General features: G+C 35.7%; 1 protein-coding gene across 1 annotated transcript in view; it reads right to left on the bottom strand.

The window, feature by feature from the left end:
• Positions 1 to 20942, bottom strand: part of TBC1D4 (TBC1 domain family member 4) — a 213686-nt gene that overhangs the window by 25444 nt on the left and 167300 nt on the right. The window contains 4 exon segments of the mRNA XM_020992453.2: positions 2176 to 2332; positions 3400 to 3401; positions 5938 to 6147; positions 8940 to 9100. Coding sequence (XP_020848112.1) covers positions 2176 to 2332; positions 3400 to 3401; positions 5938 to 6147; positions 8940 to 9100 — 530 coding nt within the window.

Genomic DNA, 20942 nt, shown 5'->3' on the forward strand with positions numbered 1-20942 from the left:
AGGGAACTGTACTAGATAAATATTAAGGTTTCTTCTGTCTCTGTTACTTCATAATTATGCATAACATATATTTTGAAATTGACAGTCTGAAAGTAACCCATATAACACCTCTGCAGGGTATGTCACATAGAACATTTACCTATTCAAAGGAGAAAAAAAATGAGAAAATTAGAGCTGAACTGAGTCACATATAGTGGTGACAGAACTAGAGAAAAACCCAAATTCTCTGGCCAGCTCAGAACAATGGTATTCAGTCACTGGGGGTGGGGGCAAAAATAGTAGTTAATATCTTAGGAGCTATTCTGCTCAGGAAAACATTTTATTAATAAAATGATTGATTTTTCACTGGGCAAGGACTGGGTCTAATTTGTATATCCTATATGGCAAACCACTCCAGTATCTTTGCCAAGAAAACCCCAAAAAGGGTCACAAGGAGTCAAATACAACTGAAACTACTGAACAACAACAACAGTGTCTAGCACAAAGTACTCTATACAGTGGGCACTTAATGTTTGCTGGGTTGAATATATTTTGGGTCACGAAAGAAACAACATGGTTAATATGACTGCTTTTAATATTTTTGTAAGAAGGGGTGTGAGACTTCTGCTTCCTGAAGTCATTACTGCTTAAGTCAATACAGTAAGTTACTTTATTCTCAATTGGTTGTACTGCCAGGCTAGTAAATGACCTATCTTGAGGTAGCTTAAAATTTACTGTTAAATGAAATCCTGACACCTGAATTTGTTCCTAATTATACATCCCATGCATCAAATTTTTTTAAAAAAAGAAATTTTTCTAAAATAGCTTTGAAAGTCTCTAAAAAATATACATTTACAAGTCTAAATCTCACCTGTATTTTATTCAATATATTTTTCCTGAAAAGTTTATTCTATTAATTTTTCTTAAGATTTCCAGATCACCAAAGAAAAAGGGCATTTCTGTTGTTTCTATTAAAATTTAAAATATATCATTTATGTAGCCAATATACAAAAGCACCAATTTTCAAAGAATTCTAGAATACTTTCAGGCTCTTCTTGGAGTTTTAGTAACAGTTTAATACATTAAATCAATAGATATACATTCATTTATTCAATAAACACTTTCAAGAAAGCCACAAAGGAGATGCTATAGTCCCTGTTCTTCTGGAGTTTACAACCTAGTAGGGGAATAACTAAAGTACATACTATTATGTGAGAAGTGCATTTTTTTTTCAGCACAAAATGTTTTTTTTGTGTTTGTTTGTTTTGGCTAGGCAATGGGGTTAAGTGACTTGTCCAGGGTCACACAGCTAGTGTGTATTATGTGTCTGAGGCCGGATTTGAACTCAGGTCTTCCTGAATCCAGGGCTGGTGCTCTATCCAGTGTGCCACCTAGCTGCCCCTTGCACAAAATGTTTTGAAGACTGAAGGGGAATCTCATTAAATTGGGGAGGGACGCGAGGATGGAATCAGGTGAAGATTCATGAAGGCAAGGGCTAAACTTCTGAGGATAGTTGGACAGGTTTCTATTTAATACAATGAATTCAGGTTCAAAATTTGATAACACATTTTTAAAAGTTCTTAACATAGTTTGATTCATAGAAAAATTTCAAAATATCACATATCTCAAAGGCAAAAAACAAAAATCAAACAACTAAAGATAGATTGGTCTATCAAATTTGACATCCCTTCCAGCTCTGAGATACTATGATTCTATGTGTCATGTGACTAAGGAATATTTTATATATATGTACACACACACACACACACATACACACACTCTTCTCACAATCTCCTTAAGTAGGTATACACACACACACACACACACACACACACACAACATATTTAAGTGAATTATAAAAAGCTATTATGATAAGATGACAGTAATGAATTTTCTTTTGTACATGTAGGATATGCTACCAATCCATCATGAGTAGGGCATGCACTCTGAGTTGTTTTTATAATCCCCAAGTGGTAGAGGGACCACCATTAGCTGGGATTGATAAGGAAGTCCACACCACAAATGAATGACTCGTACAAAGGTCAAATCTGCTGCTTTAGCAACTGCCAAACTAGTCAGAGACAGAAAAAAACTTTTGTTTACTACCAAGTGTCACAGCTATCAAGGCCAAAGTTAAAATACTGTGATATGGTACCTCTAAGAAAAACTAACATGATACTCCCTTGTCCCCAATACCTTCTTTAAGAGTAATATGAATATCTTCCATATCACATCTGATTTTAGTTCTGTAGTTTAATAATTTCTTATCCCATGACAGTAAGTTTTCCTTTTGGCATACACCAACTTCATCATAGTCTAATTTAACTTTTCTGGACTGGAGTTCATCACGGCTCTCGCTAAAAGAAAGCAAGAAAAAAGGTTGTAAGACCAAACCTACTGACTTTTTTTTGTTCTGAAATTTTGAAATTATAGTAAAATCATCACAAGAGCTTTCAAATAAGTGGTCGCTGAAAACTTCTCAACAAAATTCTTAAAACGAAATGTAAAAATTATACATATACAAATAGGCCCTCACATCATAAATATCTTATATAAAAATTGTTAAGAATTTCCTAAGCATATTTTATTCTTTATTATATAAACAACATGATTATTTGATACAAATAAAGGCAAACTGCCATTCTTATTACTATACAGAAGACTTCAATCCCTGAATCAAAGTGATAGGCCATAAGTGCCATATCTGGCATTCTTAAAAGTCCCTAAAGTCTAAATAATTTACATGTGACATGTATGGAAAAATGTCCCTATCTACTCCACTATTTCTTCTTTAAGCTACAAATATTGACAAGGATGTGAGGACTATATATAGTCTGACACTCAGCAAGTACTAATGGGCCTTTACTACTTGAAAAAGGCTGGCTTTCTGCTCTATACCAATGCCAATACTAAGAGTGAAAATACCCACTGTGTCTCCACTTTTTGAGAGAATAAACCAATTAGTATAATGTGGGCATGGCTTTTAGTGAGATTTTAAAGGTGAAAAAATACAATTAAAATGAAGCTTAAAATATTCTGGTTTTTCAAAAGTTTCAAGAACCCCTATTCTACCTCATCTCACCTGACAGGTTTAACATAGAACAGGGAAAGAGTACTGATTCTAGAATCAGAGGTCTTGAGTTCAAATACTGTTTCTGATACTAAACTATGTATCCTTAGACCAGTCGCTTATCTCCCCAGGGCCTTAGTTACTTCATCTGTAAAATGAGGGGGATAAGTTAGATAGCGTCTGAGGTCCCTGCTAGCTCTAATATTCCTATGAAACACAAATATTTAATACAAAATAAAAAACTTCCACATATATAGATATATAGATGTATGCACAGTTTTGTTTGTTTGTTTGTTTGTTTTGCTTTTTGGTGAGGCAGTCAAGGTTAAGTAACTTGCTCAGGGTCACACAGCTAGTAAGTGTCAAGCATCTGACACCACATTTGAACTCAGGTCTTTTTGACTGCAAGACCAGAGTTCTACTCACTGCACCACCTAGCTGCTCCACCCAATACTTTTTAATTAAGCAATATGGAAGCTTTGTCTCTTTTCTGAATAACTGCCTGACTTTTAAAGGGGAATCAAAAACACTTTAAACTTATTTTTGTTTTTTTATGTATTAAGGTCAGCTGGAATTTTTTTCTTTTCTTTTTTTTTTTTTTTTAGGGAAAAGACTGACTCAGAAAAATCTGGATTCACTCAAGCATGTTACTTAAATAACCTTACCTTCTGTAAAACAAATCTCTATAAAAAATAAGAGTCCTCGATAGCAGAAAAAACAATAGAATAAATTATTATTTTCATGCCAACATATTTGAAATAGGAAACAATAGTAATATATTGACAGCATTGCAGAAAACTTGCGTCTGACAACAGTTGCCACTAGATGGCTTTTAAACGATAGACTGGCTCCCACTTTGGTCAATGCTTATATTCTAACACATTTACCAGGTGCTTTTTAGGAAAAGAGCACTTAAAAAAAAACAATTACAGCAACTAATTTGGCTCCATGTTAAGCTTTACTATGGAGATCCTTCAAAAAGGATCTGTTTAAATTTTCTCCACTAAATTCATAGTTTTTATGATTTTTTTCCTCCCTCTCATTTTCTCTGGGTCATCTTCACCAGGTAAGAATATATTAGGAGCTGGTATTTTCATTGGCTAGAATTCTACCATATTCATCTAGAACTCTATTGACCCCATTGCCCTCTGAGGTATAGAAAATTAACAATCTAACAAGGCACCTGTACTGTATGGAATAATAAATAAATTTTTCATGTAGCAAAGTATTTAGTTAGGAAGCAAAACTGAATAATGAAAAAAGTTCTGGGTTGAAAGTTAAGAAACCCAGGCACTGCCCCTAGTCTCTTTGTAATGTTGTAATCTCTTCTCCACACACCCCCCACCAAGAACCTTAGTTCCCTCTCCCCTAAAAAATAAAGGTATTGCTTTCTGATTCCATGATGAAAAAAAAATTACTATCTGAATTTAGAATTTTTAATAGTAATTAATAAGAAAAATTGGCATTATATAGCATTCTGAAGATGGCAAAGTCTTTTAAATACTTTAAATCATTTGAAGCTAATGTGAAGTACATGTTAAAGCACTATTATCCTCACTTTACATTTGGGGAAATTAAGGTACAGGAAAATTAAGTGACCTTCCTGTAGTCACACAGCCAAAGGAGCAGGGATGTAAAATGAACTGCAGTCTGACCACATTACATCAGATTGTTCCCTTGGAAATCACCTCTCTTGTTAATGGGATATAATTTCATGACTAATTACTTAAAGAGAATTATACCAACTTTTCTTGACTCTTCACAAGTTTATGTTAAACCAAAGTGTTTTCAAGAACTATGATTTAGGGCTAGATATTACATTTGACGATTTTAAAAACATAAGATCATCTTAAATCTCCACAGATTACAGTGGTTTTCATAACATCAATTTCTTCATCTGAAAAAACAGGATAACAATTTTAATACCTATATCACAGGACTGTAGGGCACTCTGTAAAGTACTCTGTGAAACAAGGTGCTACATAAAGGTAAGTTATTACTATTTAAGTTATTTTAGAAGGTTCTTAGGAAAGAAAGAGGATCATTACACAGGGGCAGGCTTATACTCCCATGTACTTGTAGTCACACAACAACAGCATTTTTACACTTCTTTGAGATTTATAAAACACTTTACTCTTTTGTCTCATCTGATCCTCACAATGTTGTAAAGTAAATGCTAATATTATCCCCATTTTACAAGAGAGGAAACTGAAGCTGGCAGAGGTTAAAAGAATTGTCCAGGGTCACACATACACCTTAAGTTGTCTGAGACAGGTTTTAACTCAAGTCTTCCTGACAGCAAGCCCAGCACTCTACCCATTACATCTACTATATGGCTCTATAAATCAGAGCCAACATGGAAAGAGAGGAGAAGCAAAAGTACAACGTATAAACAAAAATAAGAGTAACAAATTGCTTTCATGTTGTTTTTTCTTAATGGACAAATTATCACAAAGAGAGGAATTTCTAACAGATAGTAAGAAGCTAATGCTTACCTATAAAAGGAGTCTATTAAAATACTCAAACTAATGCTTTGTAGATTTTAATAAGCCTGATAATGTTGAATCACATTTAAAGAGTAGATAGTTTGCCTCAAAATTAAACTCATTTTGCATCACACTTAAAATCAGTAAAAGTTGAATTAAACTCTTATTTTTATTTTACCTTTTGATATTTTAAGCTCTATACTTAAAACTGACCTCTTATCACAATTCAAGCACAAATCAAATCCTAAATTACCTCAAGCCAGACTTTTCTTATATATTGACTATACAACAAAAACATCTCATTGAAAAAAAAAAGCAACAAATCTATTCAAGGTGAGTATATAAACAACATCCTTAAATTACAGCATTATCTTTCTAGCCCTGTTTCTCTGAGTGGCTAACCTTCCAGTTTCTGATTTTCTTTTTCCATTCGAAGCAATAAAATTTGTTGGTGGATAGCTTTTTTCCACAAACCCCGTAGTTCTTCAGATTTTCTTCTGTTGTCAACCTTCTCTGGTTTGTCTTCACCAGGCAAGAACAAGATAAGAGGGTCTTCTTCCATAGTTGGAGCAAGAGGAGACAAAGGCAGCAGCTCGTTTCTGTCAAGTCCATCTACAAAGAAATAAAGTAATGACATGCCCTTCTTATTAGCCAAGTGCGTTACAGACTTTTTTCTTCTGATGTTGGGAATCTCTCATGTACCACAAGTGGGTGTTTTCAGGAAAGTCGACTTACTTCTCTGGTGACATTTCAGACTGCTATTTGAATCAATGACTTAGGTGAACTGACTGAATTCCCCTACTACACTTCCTTCTTATAATGAAACAAAAACACACATAATTGTACCACTTCCTCTTTATGCACAGTGTCTTCTTTCACAATACCTTCAGAATAGGTGCTTCCAACTAAATTAGCTTTCTCCTGATAGTATAGTACTTCTGCAATAAATCTGTACAAGAAATAACACTGAAGTGGGTTAGAAATAAATCATCCCTTAAGGCTTAAATTATTATTATTAAGTATTATTTAATATTCTTCTTCTTAAATCCACCCTCAGAACTAAGCAGGTTTCAAATACAAATGTCAATGTAGTCCATCAACAAACATAAATCATGCACTTAACTATTTGCTAGGAACTGTACTACATGTTAAGGATATGAAGACAAAAACATGGTTCCTACCTTCAAGGTCTTCACATTCTAAGACAATATATCTTAGATATATTGGGAGATAACATGTGTATGTATTATGTTTGTACAAGATACAAAGAGAGGTAATTTCAGAGGGCTGGCACTAGGAGTTGTGGAGACCTCCCAGCACAAGATGGGATTTGGGTTGAGTCTTGTTTTTTGTTTTCGTTTTTGTTTTTTTTTGGCTAGGCAGTGGGTTAAGTGACTTACCCAGGGTCACACAGCTAGTAAGTATCAAATGTCTGAAGCCAAATTTGAATTCAGGTCCTCCTAATTCCAAGGCCAGTGCTCTATCCACTGCGCCACCTAGCTGCCCCTTGGGTTGAGTCTTGAAGGAAGCCAGGGAAGCCAAGAGGCAGAAGTAAGGAAGGAGAGAATATTCCAGATATGTCAAGGAACAGCAAGTAGGCCAATGTTGCTGAATCAAAAAATATCTGAAGGAGAACAAAGCGCAAGAAGACTAGAAAGAAAAGAAGGGGCCAGGTTGTGAAAGGTTTTAAAATCCAAACAGAGAAAAAAAATCCAAACAGAGAATTTTATAGTTGATCCTGAAAGTAAAAGGAGCCCCTGGAATGTACCAGAGGCTGGGGGTTGGGAGAGAGGGTGTAACCCAGTCGGACCTGTGCTTATAGAAATCTTTAGTGTATAATGAAGAACACAGTAGACTTGGAAAACGAATATATGAAACACATGCACCCCACTGTTGTACCCTTAGGACTGCTAGGCCTTTCCATCTGCCTTGCAGCTAAACATTCTTTTACATACAGTCTTCCCCTCAATTAGGGGTTGAGCTCTTTTAGGACAGGGATTGTCTCACTTTTTCTATTTGTACTAAGTACTAATAAGTGTTTTTCCATTCATTAATTCATCACTGAATTTAAAGCAAGGTGTACTTCTATGTACCCAGTGAACTACATGTTTTAACGTCTCATCTCAATTTTAGAGGATCAAGTGCTTGAAGTCTATTTCTCCAGGACCTAGCATGACTCAATGTATCCTATGAGTTCACAACAAATATTTGTGGAATGACATAATTATATAATGGGATATTATCAAAAACAAGCTATTCATTAATTTTCTTCAGCTTATAAAAATCAGAAATGAAAGCAAATTTTCTATTAACCATAAAGAATCCATCAATCAAAACCCATGCTCTACAAAGCTATCACAGTGATATTCTTAAAGCAAAAGTCTAACCACGCCATGCTCTCCTGTTCATGGATCTCCTGGGCTCCCTATTGCCTCTAAGATCAAATACAAATTCTTCCGTTTGACATTTAAAGCCCTTCAACATCTGGCTCCAGATTACCTTTCCAGATTTATTCCACATTACTCTCCTTCACATACTGTTCGGTATAACCAAAATGTACTTTTTTCTGTCCCTCACATCAATCAGTCACTCAGAAAGAATTTATTAAGTATCTACTAAGATAAAAGATACAAATACAAAAGATGAAAGAATGCATGCAAGGAGCTTACATTCTAATGAAAGTAAACCTTTACCCAGCCTGTTCTCCATGCAAGAAACATGGTCCTTCCTGACTGCTGCCTTTAGAAAGCCTAGTTCCCTTCAAAGAGGGGCCCAAGTCCCCTTTCCTACATGAAGCTTTCTTCTGATCACCCAGGTTGCTATTACTTCTCCCCACAAAATAACTTGTATTTATTTTTGATATATTTGGAATCTACTCATATGTGTATGTGTTATTTCCTCCAACAGAATATAGGCTCCTTGGGGTCCATGATTGTTTCATTTTTTTCTTTGTATCCCACACAATGTTTAAACAGTTGAGATATTACTGACTACTTCCACAGAGAGAAGTGTAAAAATACTATAAAGCAAAACAGTCAACTAAAGCTACAAAATTAAAGAGAGTGCTTTTAATGGCAGCCACTCTTCACAATGTGTAGCTTTTCATCATTCTAATTTTTAAAAATTCCTCATAATAACTTAGGCCTGGCAGTGGCATCCAGTGGTATTTCGTAGCCCCAGTGGCAGCACTTATGGGTTAAAACATAATTGATTCCTTCCAGAGAAGGAAACAATATGACAAAGTATCCCTATGCTTTATTCTCCATATTATACTTGCCTATCCCTAACAAACAGAGCAAGAACAGATTTTTTTTAAAAAATAGCATAAACCTCTTTCTATATCAAAATTTTCATTTTCCTCCCTGAAGAATATGCTCAGAAGAGATTCTCATTGATATACAAACCTTGATGCTGCATTGTTGAGGGAGATTTATTCATAGGTGAAGCAACTCGAAGGAAAATGCGCTGCCTCCAAGAGACACGTCGAGGAGTGACAGAAATCCCTCCCACATTTAAGGAGTCACTGCTACAGATAGATGAAGTCCTTTTCCTTCCTTCCCCATCACTGTGAGAAACAAACATTCAGATGAGAAAGGTACCTGAAATTGAACATTAAGGACTTTAAACAAAATGGCAGCCCAAGTCATTCACAGTTTGGATGTTAGGCAAACAAAAATCTGCATATATATGAGCCACAGGCAATATGGAGTAATGCATAACCAGGGTTGTCTTCCCTCTGCCCAAGGACTCTGCACAACTAGACAAATAACGAAGAGAATTAACTAGACCTGAGCTAATAAGCTCAGTAATAAAAGGTCCATCTCTGTTTCTACTCATTCCACAGAACACACAAACTTCTGTTCAATACTCTAAGACGAGTAAAAAACATTTACAAATGGCTATCAACTACTTGCCTTGTGAACCTCTGAAACATGAACTGTTGTAATTCAGCAAAGCAATTTGCTAACAATAAAAATGAATAGCAGAAAAAGCAACTGTGAAAGCAACTGTGTCTGCTAGAGGTTCCATAGCTCAAAATAAAAGTTCAACAACTTTGCAGGAATTTACTGTGTGCCAACTACATATAAGACAGCGGGCTAGTTATTAATTCTGGAAGTACTATTTTGGAACCAATTGCATCAGTTGTGAGAAACACACACGCCTTAGGTTTTACACAAAGAGCAAGATGTGGAATAGTGCTTCAAAAATCAGGTTAGACAGATCTCTGGATAACAGGAACATCTGAATAAGAGGAATATCATGGATAAAATATACCTATGAGAAGAATATCATCTTTCCAAAACTTGATAATGTTAACTTCTACCTCCACAACATCTCTTGCACACCTTCTCTCCACTCAGCCAGTCACCAACTGGGCTCAGGTTCACATCACCTATTGCCTAGACTACTGCTATAGGAGAATGCCTCCATAATCATTCTACTTTCCCTCTCTAATCTTCAATCTCTACATCTTTTCCTGCTCCCTAAAAAAACAGGCTATTCTCAATCCTTAAAATCCCTTGCTAAACCCTACCAACCCTGCACACTATTATCCTTTATTTCTCCTCCCTTAATCAGCCAACTTCCTAGAAAATTTGTACACATTCATTTACTCCACCTCCTCAATCCTCATTCACTTCTCAACTCTGAAATCTGATGGCTGACCTAATCGTTCAGCTCAAACTGCTCACTCCAATATTACCCCAATGGTCTTTTGTCAAATCCACTAATTTTTTCTCAGTCTCTCAGCTCTGGATGAAAGCATTTGATGTTACTATCTTCTCTTCCAGATTACTAGCCCCTCTCTGGGCTATCATGGTACTGTTCTCTCTCGTTTCTCCTTCTCCTTGTCTGATCACCCCTCAAGTCTCCTTTGCTGGACCATCATCCCTATCATGCCCTCCAAGCGTAGGTGTACCCCAAGGCTCTGTCCTGGACCTTCCTGTCTTTTTTCTCTGCAACCTCATCTGGTGATTTCATCAGCTTACATAGGTTTCACTGTAATCTCTAAGCAGAAGACTCCCAAACATAGATATACATACAGACACAGACATAGATACAGATATAGATATATGCCTTTCCCCCTCTAGTAAGCTCTAATTAAGAACTATTCATTGGACACTTCAAATTAAATGTCTTGTAGGCATCTTTAACTCAACATGTGCAAAACAAAATTAACTAATTCTCTTGCCCCCAAAACCCATCCCTTTTCCAAACCTCCCCAATGCTGTCAAAGGCAACAAAAACCTCTTCCAGTCACCAAAGTTCACAATCTCAGCATCATTCCCAGCTCCTTGTCCTCATTCACCTCACATATTCTATTAGTAGCCACAACATCTATGGAATACATTACCTTTTCTCAAGTTACAAAACCACAACCCTGCCTGGGAAGTGGCAAATAACCTAATTGTTTTCTTGCCTCAAATCTTTCCCATCAATCTATTTTTGATCATGTCATCCTCTTGCTCCAACTTCAGTGGTTTCCTATCATTTCTAAGAACAAAGAGAAACTCCTTTGTTTACCATTTAAGACATTTCAAAACCTAGCCCCAGCCCACTTTTCAGGTCATATTAATCATGACTCCCCCTTCACACACTACATGTCAAGCTGGCTTTCTTAATCAATCAACAAATATTTATCAGGCACTCACAAAGTGCCAGGCACCATGCTGGGGCCACAAAAAAAAAATCAGGTCCTGTCTTCAAGTAGCTTACATCTAATGGGAACATACAATATGCATATGAAGTAGATGGAAGGTAACCTTAGAGAGGAAAACATTAGTAGCTAAGGGGATAGAAAACTGTCTCCTGCAAATGGTGGAACTGTAACTGAGTCATAAAGGAAGCCATGGATTCTAAAAAAGCACAAAAAGGAGAGAAGAGATAGAGGACAGTCAGTGAAAAGGCATGAAAATAGGAGATGGAGAGTTCTGTGTGAGGAACAGCAAGCAGGCCAGTGTGGCTGAACCATACAGTGGGAGCAGAGAAAGGAAAAATGTGCACAGAGAATAAAAAGACAAGAAAGGACTGGTTAAGAGGAGCTCTAAATACAGAACAGAAGAGTTTACATATGAGCCCAGAAGTAATGGAGCCATTGGACTTTTCATGGTCAGATCTGTACCTAAAGAAAATCACTAGCAACATAAAGAGGAAGGATTGGAGGAGGGAGAGACACATTAGGAGGCTACAACAGCAGTTTAAGCAACATGTGCTGAGGGCCTGAACCAAGGTGGTGGTTGTGTGAATAGAAAGAAATGGTCTTATGGGAAAGATCTTGTCAAAGTAGAAATAGCTCATTTGGCAACAGAATGGATATGTGAGGAGTCTACATGAAAGTTAGGAAACTAAGTGATGGCAGTGGGAATGAGGGGGTAGTTGGTGGTGTTCTTGAAAAATAATCAGAAGAGGGATGGGTTTAGGGTAAAAATAATGACTCCACTTTTGGACATGTCACTCTGGATCAAAGCTTCATTGCCATCAGCTACTCCCTCTCACTCACCCCATATATTCATTCCAGATCAGATGCCAGATGAGGCGTTTCTATCTTGATAAATTTCTTACATAAATTCATTTCTCTTAATTCACATAGTCACCACTAGTTTAGGCTTTCATCAGCCCTCTAAACAGTCTCCCTGCCTTGCCTCACTACAATACAATCTATCCTCCAAATATCTGCCAAAGGAATTTACCTGAACTGAAAATCTGACCACGTCACCTCTCTAGTGGCTTCTTACTACCTCTGGGATCAAATATAAAGTTTGGGTATTTAAAGTTCTTCATGCCCGAGCTCCTTCATACCTTTCTTCTTCTGCCCTATTCCTTTCCACATACTCAACAACGCTGCTGCTACACTGGACTATCACTATTCCCCACACAGGCCCTCCATCTCCCCTCTCCACACCTTTTCACTGGCTCCTCTCCCTCCTCATCTTTACTTTGCCTGGCTTCCTTCAAGCCTCAGCTCATATCCTATTTTCTGCAGGAGGCCTTCCCAAGTTCCCTCAGTTACCAGTGTCTTCTATTCTGAAATGACTTTCCATCTCTGCTATATACCTCTTTTTCTCTCTCTCTCTTTTTTTTAAGGCAACTGGGGTTAAGTGACTTGCTAGTCACAGCTAGTAAGTGTCAAGTATTTGGTCTGAGGCCACATTTGAACTCAGGTCCTCCTGACTTCAGGGCTGGTGCTCTATCCACTGCACCACCTAGCTGCCCCTGCTATATCATACCTCTTGAAAGTAACTAGTTGTTTTCTGGTCACACACACACACACACACACACACACACACACACACACATATGAATATGAGCTCCTTGACATTAAGGATTGCTTTTGCCTTTATTTGTACCCATAATAACTAGAACAGTGCCTGGCAGAGTAAGCATTTAATAAAAGTTTGCTGACTGACTAACTGCCAGCACAAAAGCCCTTCACAGTCTGGCTCCAGTTTATTGTTCTATACTTACTGCATATTCCCCACCTTGGCATACTCTTAAGTTCCAGCCAAAGTAGCCTATCAATTTGATATTTCATCTCTTGTACCTCCATGTTTTACTCAGAATGTAATCTCCTTAAGAGCAGGCACTATTTCAGTTATGACTTTCTCTAGCAGCACGCATTGCCCCATAACACAGTATTTGCTGACTGACTGATCTCCCATCAACAGAATATACCCCCTCATACTCATCTCTTAGAATCCTAACCTTATTTCAAGGCTTAATTCAGGGGCTACCTCATAAGAGAAGCATCTGTTGATTCTCTATGTTGTTAGTGATCTCCCTCTTAAAATTATCTTGTGTTTACTTGTATCTCCCAAGAGAGTAATAAGCTCTCCAGGGTGGAGAGTACTGGTCTTTTTTTTTAAGTAATGTGACCCTAGTACCACCATTTTTTAATTTGATACCCATTGCCTACTACAGTGTCTAGCATACTGTAGTTGCTTATAAATGTTTGTTGAAGTGAACTGCTAAAACAAACTGAACACATGTTGCTTTTTCCTCTATCAAAGTTCTACCTCAATGCTGGATCATGCTATGTAGTTTGTGAAGCAGGGTTGTTAAAAAGATGCCAGTAGATCCCAAATTCTAACCACTTGCAAGAGGCTGAAAAGCTTTAGGTTGGTACTGACCAACCTTAAGGCTGTTGTAAGAGGACTACCAGCTTAACTAGTCATTGGAGAATGCAGGGGTTTTTTTTTAATTTTGTTTTGTTTTTTGCCACAGGAATTCACAAAACACCCAGGGGTTATGATATGCGTCACTGGACAGAAGACTCACAGTGATGTAATCATGTATTCCTAAATAACTGACATATATTATTCTTCACTTCCTCTTCTGAGAGCACTAGTACTTATACCATCCTTTTAGGGATTGCTGAAGTTACCCTTTACTAGGCTGCCTGTGGTATAACTTGGGGTCCAAACACCCTAGTCTGATAGTACTATACTATATTCTCCACACATTTAACTGAAGTGTCATGAAAAATATTTCCTGAGATCAACAGGTAAAACGGACCAGAAAAGGACCTGTTTGCCTTCTCAAAACAGGAATGTATCAAGATAATACTTCTAAGAATCATTTACCCATTGAAAGTTATTAGAGTTATTTGTTTATTGTTCAATGTAACAACCATTAATTAAGCTTTACTATATGCAAAGCATTGAATAATGGGAAGTTTAGTAACACATGGTTCCTATCTTCATGAATCTTACTAACTACAGTAAGGCACATAAACAGATAAGTAAAACAGATAATAATAGAGGATAAATGCATTTGAAGGTAATTATCAACAGACAGGATTAGAGAAGGCTTCATGGAGGAGATGGCATCTGAATTGGTGCCAGTATAAGCAAAGGCATGCGGGAAAAAAGTACAAGGTCTTTTGGGGGACATTTCAGTTTAGACAGGCCTTACAGTGCATAAGGGAGAACAAATTATAAGGCTGAAAACATATTCAGCACATGCTACCTCTCTTTGGACGTGAATCTTCAAGATTCTAACACAATAAGACCGGAAGACCTAGAATGAGGCATTAGTGTGATAACACAATACTGTACCTAGGGTAAATTGTAAGACTTTTGCGGGGGTTTCTTTCTTAAACTAAATTTTTTTTTAAAAAGATATCTTGTAAGTGCTTAAAAACCAGAAGAAAAAACTTCAAATGTGTAACAATTTGACACTCAAGCAAGAATTTTTATTATATTATAAAAAAATATATAGTAGAAATGTACTCATTTACTATAAATTTTAATGGCCAATAAGCTAAGATAGTTGAATTGAAAGACTAGGCATCCCAACAGCCATTGAATCACTTCTATATAGCCTTAACTAAAATAAAAATCAAGATAAATTAATTGAAACATTCAATAAAATCTTGGTATTCTAATAACATTTCAAAGCTCTTTCTAAGTCATTACTAATGGTCTCTTCAGCTTTTGAAACACTAATAAGATGACAGGTTAAACTGGAGTGCCTCAATGTCTTTTAATTACACTTATAAAAACAAAACTTGCAGAAAAATGCCATAAAATAGGTAAATGGAGCATATTTTTTATAATCCAACATTTCATTATGGCTCATTTCCAAACATAAGTAACTTAAAGGAAGTCACTGAACTAATTTTTTTTTTACTTTCAATACATCTTTTACACTGATGAGCACATAAAACAAAAAGTCTTGATGTTTATCAGTTCACTAGTTAAACCTATACTTAGAAGCTAATACATAAAATGGCTTAAGACACTAATTAAAGGATGGATATGAACAGGGGTTCAATAACTATATATATTTAAAAAATTATACCTTGAAAAACTGTTATTTTCCAATGGAAATTTTGAAAACTGCTGTTGCAGACTGAGACTGATAACATGTATTCTGTTGCAAAAACCAGTTTCTTTACCATTTTATTTAGTAAATATATATAACTTACTGTAGCAATTTGCTTTCATTTTGATACTTTATATTCAGTCCTGCAGCTATCTGACATCCTTGCACAAGAGAACAATTCCAAGAATCAAAACCATTTGAATTACTCTTGATTCAACTGTGTTTATACTCAACTTCCTTCATTCCAACTCATCCAGGAATAGGTTATCATAAAAACTATTAATGGCAAGACATGAAAGAGTAAGGTTGGGGATAAGGTTGAAATGTAGTAGGGTGTTTTCCAAACTCTGATATTGGCTTTCACCTCTCCTTTAATTCAATCAAACCAAGTCAGGAATTAGGTATACAAAATAGCTTGTAAGAACAACAAGAAAACGACCAGATTTACAAATAAAAATGTCTTTTCTCTATAGCCCTTCTACAGGTCTAGCAGAAAAAATAACTGTAAATCCTTTTTTAATGCTGAAAGATCATTTTAATGCTTCTATATTTATGTAAATAACCTTGCTTCCTTTCCTTCTGGAGCAACAGCATTTTACAAGGTAAGCAATTGATTTTTATAAGAGTACTAATGTGTTAACACGTCACAAGTTCCATATAAAGTGCTGAATAGCCAAAACAACTAATATTCACTGTTCACACACACACACACACACACACACACACACACACACACACACACACACATCCTCCTCTATCAACATTTCCCCCAGTGAAAATAACTATGAAAAATATTCTATGCTAACGGCTTATCTACCAGAAAGGGAAAAACCAACCAACAGAATAAATAAAGCATGAGGAATCCTTCTTAAAATGTATTATAACGATATAATAGTTATCTACAAACAACATGTGCAATTCTTTTTCACAGTCATCTAGAAAGGACAAAAAGAGTCCCAGATTTCTTCTCCCAATATACAAGGTAGGGAAAATCCTTCTCTCTACAACCAATTAATCAAAAGGAGGTGATTCATGCTATGACTGGGATATTAACTAATTAAGTTCCAAGATAACCTTAAATACACAATTTAGTTAAAAAGCACAAAATTTCCCCACTTAAGCTACCAAATTAACATGATCTGCCCCAAACAAAATATAATAATGCACCTATGACATGCAAGATGTTTTAGTAACCACCCACTGGGAATCAATGGTCATAATGTCTCTGATTCTATAAATTGCTAGCACTACTACACATCACACCAACTCTTTTTAAATCTAAGGACCAATGACAGAGCAGGCAATCGCAAAGTATCACAAATCAACACAGACAAGGTAGAAGCTCTGATACCACAACCTGCCAAACTGGCTTGGCATATTTTTGTGTTGTTCCCTGAAAATAGCTTAATATGCCATTTTCTGAAAAGGATTACTATGGATATTAAAGAATGTACCCTAATAGAATGGAATATTTACTGTGACAATCTTGGTAGCTAAGAAAGATTATAAATGAAAGCTACACATTTTAGTTAAAATTATAACAACTTAAAGAGCACAAAAGGACAAAATTAAATCTGTAAAACATGGATGTCACCAAGTTTGATGAACAAGAAAGGAACTGTTTATAAAAGAAGGAAAAAGTATTTCTCTTTCAAAATATATCAAGATAGGTTGCATCAATTTGTTTTAAAAAAAAGGTACATTCTCTAAAACATGAAGAAGCAATTCATTAAACTGTACATCATCTACATGGGCTTTTATCTTCATGCAGTTTTGCTATTCTAAAGAAAATCTTTACTGACTAAGTAAATGCAAATTAGACCTTCCGTATGGACAAACTAATGCAAAGCACAGAGGTCATATTAAGTCAACGGAACAATGAAAAATATGAATAATACAAATAACCAAAGTAGTAAACTCCCTTTTCTAAACCCCAGACTAAATACAGAATTCTCAGTCTGAGTAAGTAAAACAGATAACAGCACAGCAAAGCTGCTTATACAAAACTATCTTACAATCAAAGGTCAAAAAGTAGAATTATAAAGTTCAAAATTAATTTATATTTTCAAAAAGCATATCGTTCAAAAATCGTATCTACATGAAATCTAGGAAATAATTCTGAGGTAGTACAGCTACAGTTAACCTATCACGGGTTATGGACATTTATCCATAAAGCACATCTAAGTGTCAAGAGGAAATGAAGATTTTTTTTTGAGTTACCGAAGATGTAGTCAAACTCTTAAATAAGAAGTTAAACAGACCTGGTGAATAAGAAACCAAGATCCAAGTCCTAGTCTTACTTTTCTATAAAGCTAGCTTACAGGGACCTGAAAGTCCATAGTGGGTCTAGCTTGATCCACTGGAGTACTGAAATGGTCAGAAATATTTTATTAATCTCGTCTTATAACCATTATAAAATATATGAAAAACAAATATTATGTTATATAGGTATATTTCTTTACAGGTAGCTATCTACAATACTCATTATTTCCAGTTGTACATTAAGCTCCACAAAAGAAGGGTTTTATTATCAATGTTACCAGGCTTGGGATGGAGGCCATTGTAGTTTTCTGGAAATGCCAACATGGAGAAGAGTAGAAACAGAGTTCTCATTAGAATTACTAAGAAAAGACTCATAAAGTAAACTTCTTGAGAACAGGGAACACATCCCCTTATTTATATAACTCCCAGAACACCCAAATCAATGTCATGCATCCAACAGATACCCAATAAATGTTTTAAAATAATAAATATGAGAATATTAAATTTTTTTAAAAACCAGGTATATAGGGAAAGGCGGATTAATGACAACAGGAACTAAATAAAATTAATGAGCCTTCTTTCTTCATGACACATTAGCATACTTAAACTTCCAATAACCTTGATTCTGAAGCAGAGTCCTTCATTCTAGTGCAATAGGGAAACAAGGAAGGGCATTAGCATAACAACAAAGATAAATGTCTAAAATCATGGTAAATCATTGAAAAGGTTTGTCTTAAGACCCTATGATGATTTGCCAACATAATTCAAACAATTACAACACCTAATTAAGGCTTACACTATTTTTGTCAGTAAGTATAGGAAAATATCAATATGATATCTCAGAACATCTTGCCTATGATATATTTCATTTTCCCAGCATAGAGTAGTAAAGATGAATATGAAAATGATGAAAATGAAGAGGAATAACTCTTATTTACTTTGGATTTATAAATTTTGGTAATAATAACTTTAAAAGAACCTATTCTAGAAGCTTTTAGATAAAATTTTAAGAATCATTACAACAGGTTGACATAAAATATATTTGATATACTGATCATTATACCACCACTTTGGAAATGAGATAAAATAGAATATTTATTCTCCTTTAGATAACACCAAATCAGGATATGAAAATAACTTAAACACCCAAGGTTCAGGATGATGGTTCTGGAGAGGTATACTTATGGTGAGCAACAAATCTTTATAAATTCATCTACTTTGTGAAGGCATTGTACTTTATCATCCTGTTGCTTTCCATTTGGGCATCTTACTTGGTTACAGATACTCAGAAACCCATGAAGTCTATTTCCTAAGAGACATCCAAGTAAAATCAAAATCATTCATTAAAATTTCAGTTTATCTTTACTCTCACATGTCATAGGTAAGGTAAGATGAAAGATTAGGATGAAGCAAACTGTTGTGTGGGATACAAATTTGAGAAATCAACCAATCCCAGATTTTTGCTGGTCATTCTAAACAGAGGGTGTCCCCAAAGCCTTAAAGTAGTTAACTTAATGAGGCTTAAAACTGCACTAGGAATTTTAAGACACCCAGTACACATGATCCATGGGATACAAAGTCTCCATATTGTTTGGTCAGAAAGGTTTAGAGCACTTTGATCTGGGGTGCTAAGTCACACAACAGCTGCAACAAAATAAAATAATTAACTTCACAAAAATGATTCCAAAACTTCCAACGTACTCCACTGTAAGCCTGGCTTTTGAAGTAAGCTGACAGACAGAACTATAATTTCCAGTGAAATTTAGTGTACTCCTCTGGATTCAATATTTCCATACTCCACAGAAAAGAAGCAAATGTAAATATTAGAATCAATTCTAAAGAAAAACACACCCACATTAAAAATGGCATAGAGAAATAATTTTTAAAAGGTAAAATAATTATTTTTGTTGTCTACATTCCCCCAACCAAATTTCACCTACAATATTATTAACAGACCTTCTCATTTGGAGGAATAACATTTTTGCAAAATGGGATTCTCCCTGCTATTTCTCTTGCTTTTCTGATTTATCCAATACTGTACTTAAATGTCTCATGGGCTTCATCCCAAGTCTTGCAATCAATGGCTAGAAGTGGGGGTAGATGAGAGAAGAGGGTACTATGCAAACAAAGCCTACATTTAATACCCATGAACACAAAACAGATTACTCTTAACTCACTGAATACTTCATAAGGATCAGTCTGGTTAAATATATTGTTACACATTGAGTGCATATAACCTCCAGCTAAATTATTTATGAGAAAATTTGTAACGCCACTCCTTCCCCAATCTCCCTCATTAGAAATTAAATTCTGTTCTTAGTTTACAGCAAGTCCAGATTTAAAACTACACAGATTAAAAACTATTATCTCTCCATCCAGTGCAGAGGCAAACACACTTGGGGAGCAGACATTTGGTGCAGAGATCTCTAAAAATGGAGCTATATATCAGAGCTTATGAAATACTTTATTTTTTGGTAACACACGGTTGCCACATGAAGTACACGTGATAAAAAATGCCACGTGGGCTTACTTTAAGTGTCATGTAAGCTAGTTGTCATTCCCTCTCTCCTGATGAGTCGTGTGTGTGTGTGTGTGTGTGTGTGTGACAGATATACATACACACACATATATATACATACACACAGATACACACATACATATAAATATATATGTAAAATAGTTGCCATGCTCAAAACTATCAGTCCTATGCAAGAATAGACAATCAGTACAGCACCTCACAACCAGGTCAAAACATAGTCACCACCTCCTATTCTCCACACACTAGATGAACAGAATATGGCACTGCATTTTTCAAAGTGATCAACTTCTACATTAAAATACCCTTGCTCACTCTGAAGCAGAATCTCTCAGAGACTACTATAATTTATTGTATAAGCATAAATTAAAAATAGAGTAGATTATGGTCATCAATGCATGTTTCTAAAATGTCCTGGGCTCTCTTCTCTCTCTCTCTAAACTATTTCACTTAGTGATCCTATATGCTCCCATAGTTTTAATTATCATCTCTATGCTGATCATTCTCAAATCTACTTATCCTGCCCTAATCTCTCTTGACCTCCAGTCTCATATCTCCCACTGCCTATTGGATATCTTAAACTAGATGTCCCATAGAAATCTTAAACTCAACATCAAAAAAAAAAATGAACTTTTCTCTTTACACCTCAAATATTCTTCTTGTCAAAATTTCTTTATTACTATCCAGGAAACAACCATTCTCCCATTCACCCAAGCTCAAAACCTACTATCATCCTCAACTTCTCACCCTCTCTCTCACCTCCCATATTTAATCTGTTGCCAAGGCC

Source organism: Phascolarctos cinereus, unplaced genomic scaffold (genome assembly GCF_003287225.1).
Source record: "Phascolarctos cinereus isolate Bilbo 61053 unplaced genomic scaffold, phaCin_HiC Scaffold_7;HRSCAF=346, whole genome shotgun sequence".
NCBI classification, from domain to species: domain Eukaryota; kingdom Metazoa; phylum Chordata; class Mammalia; order Diprotodontia; family Phascolarctidae; genus Phascolarctos; species Phascolarctos cinereus.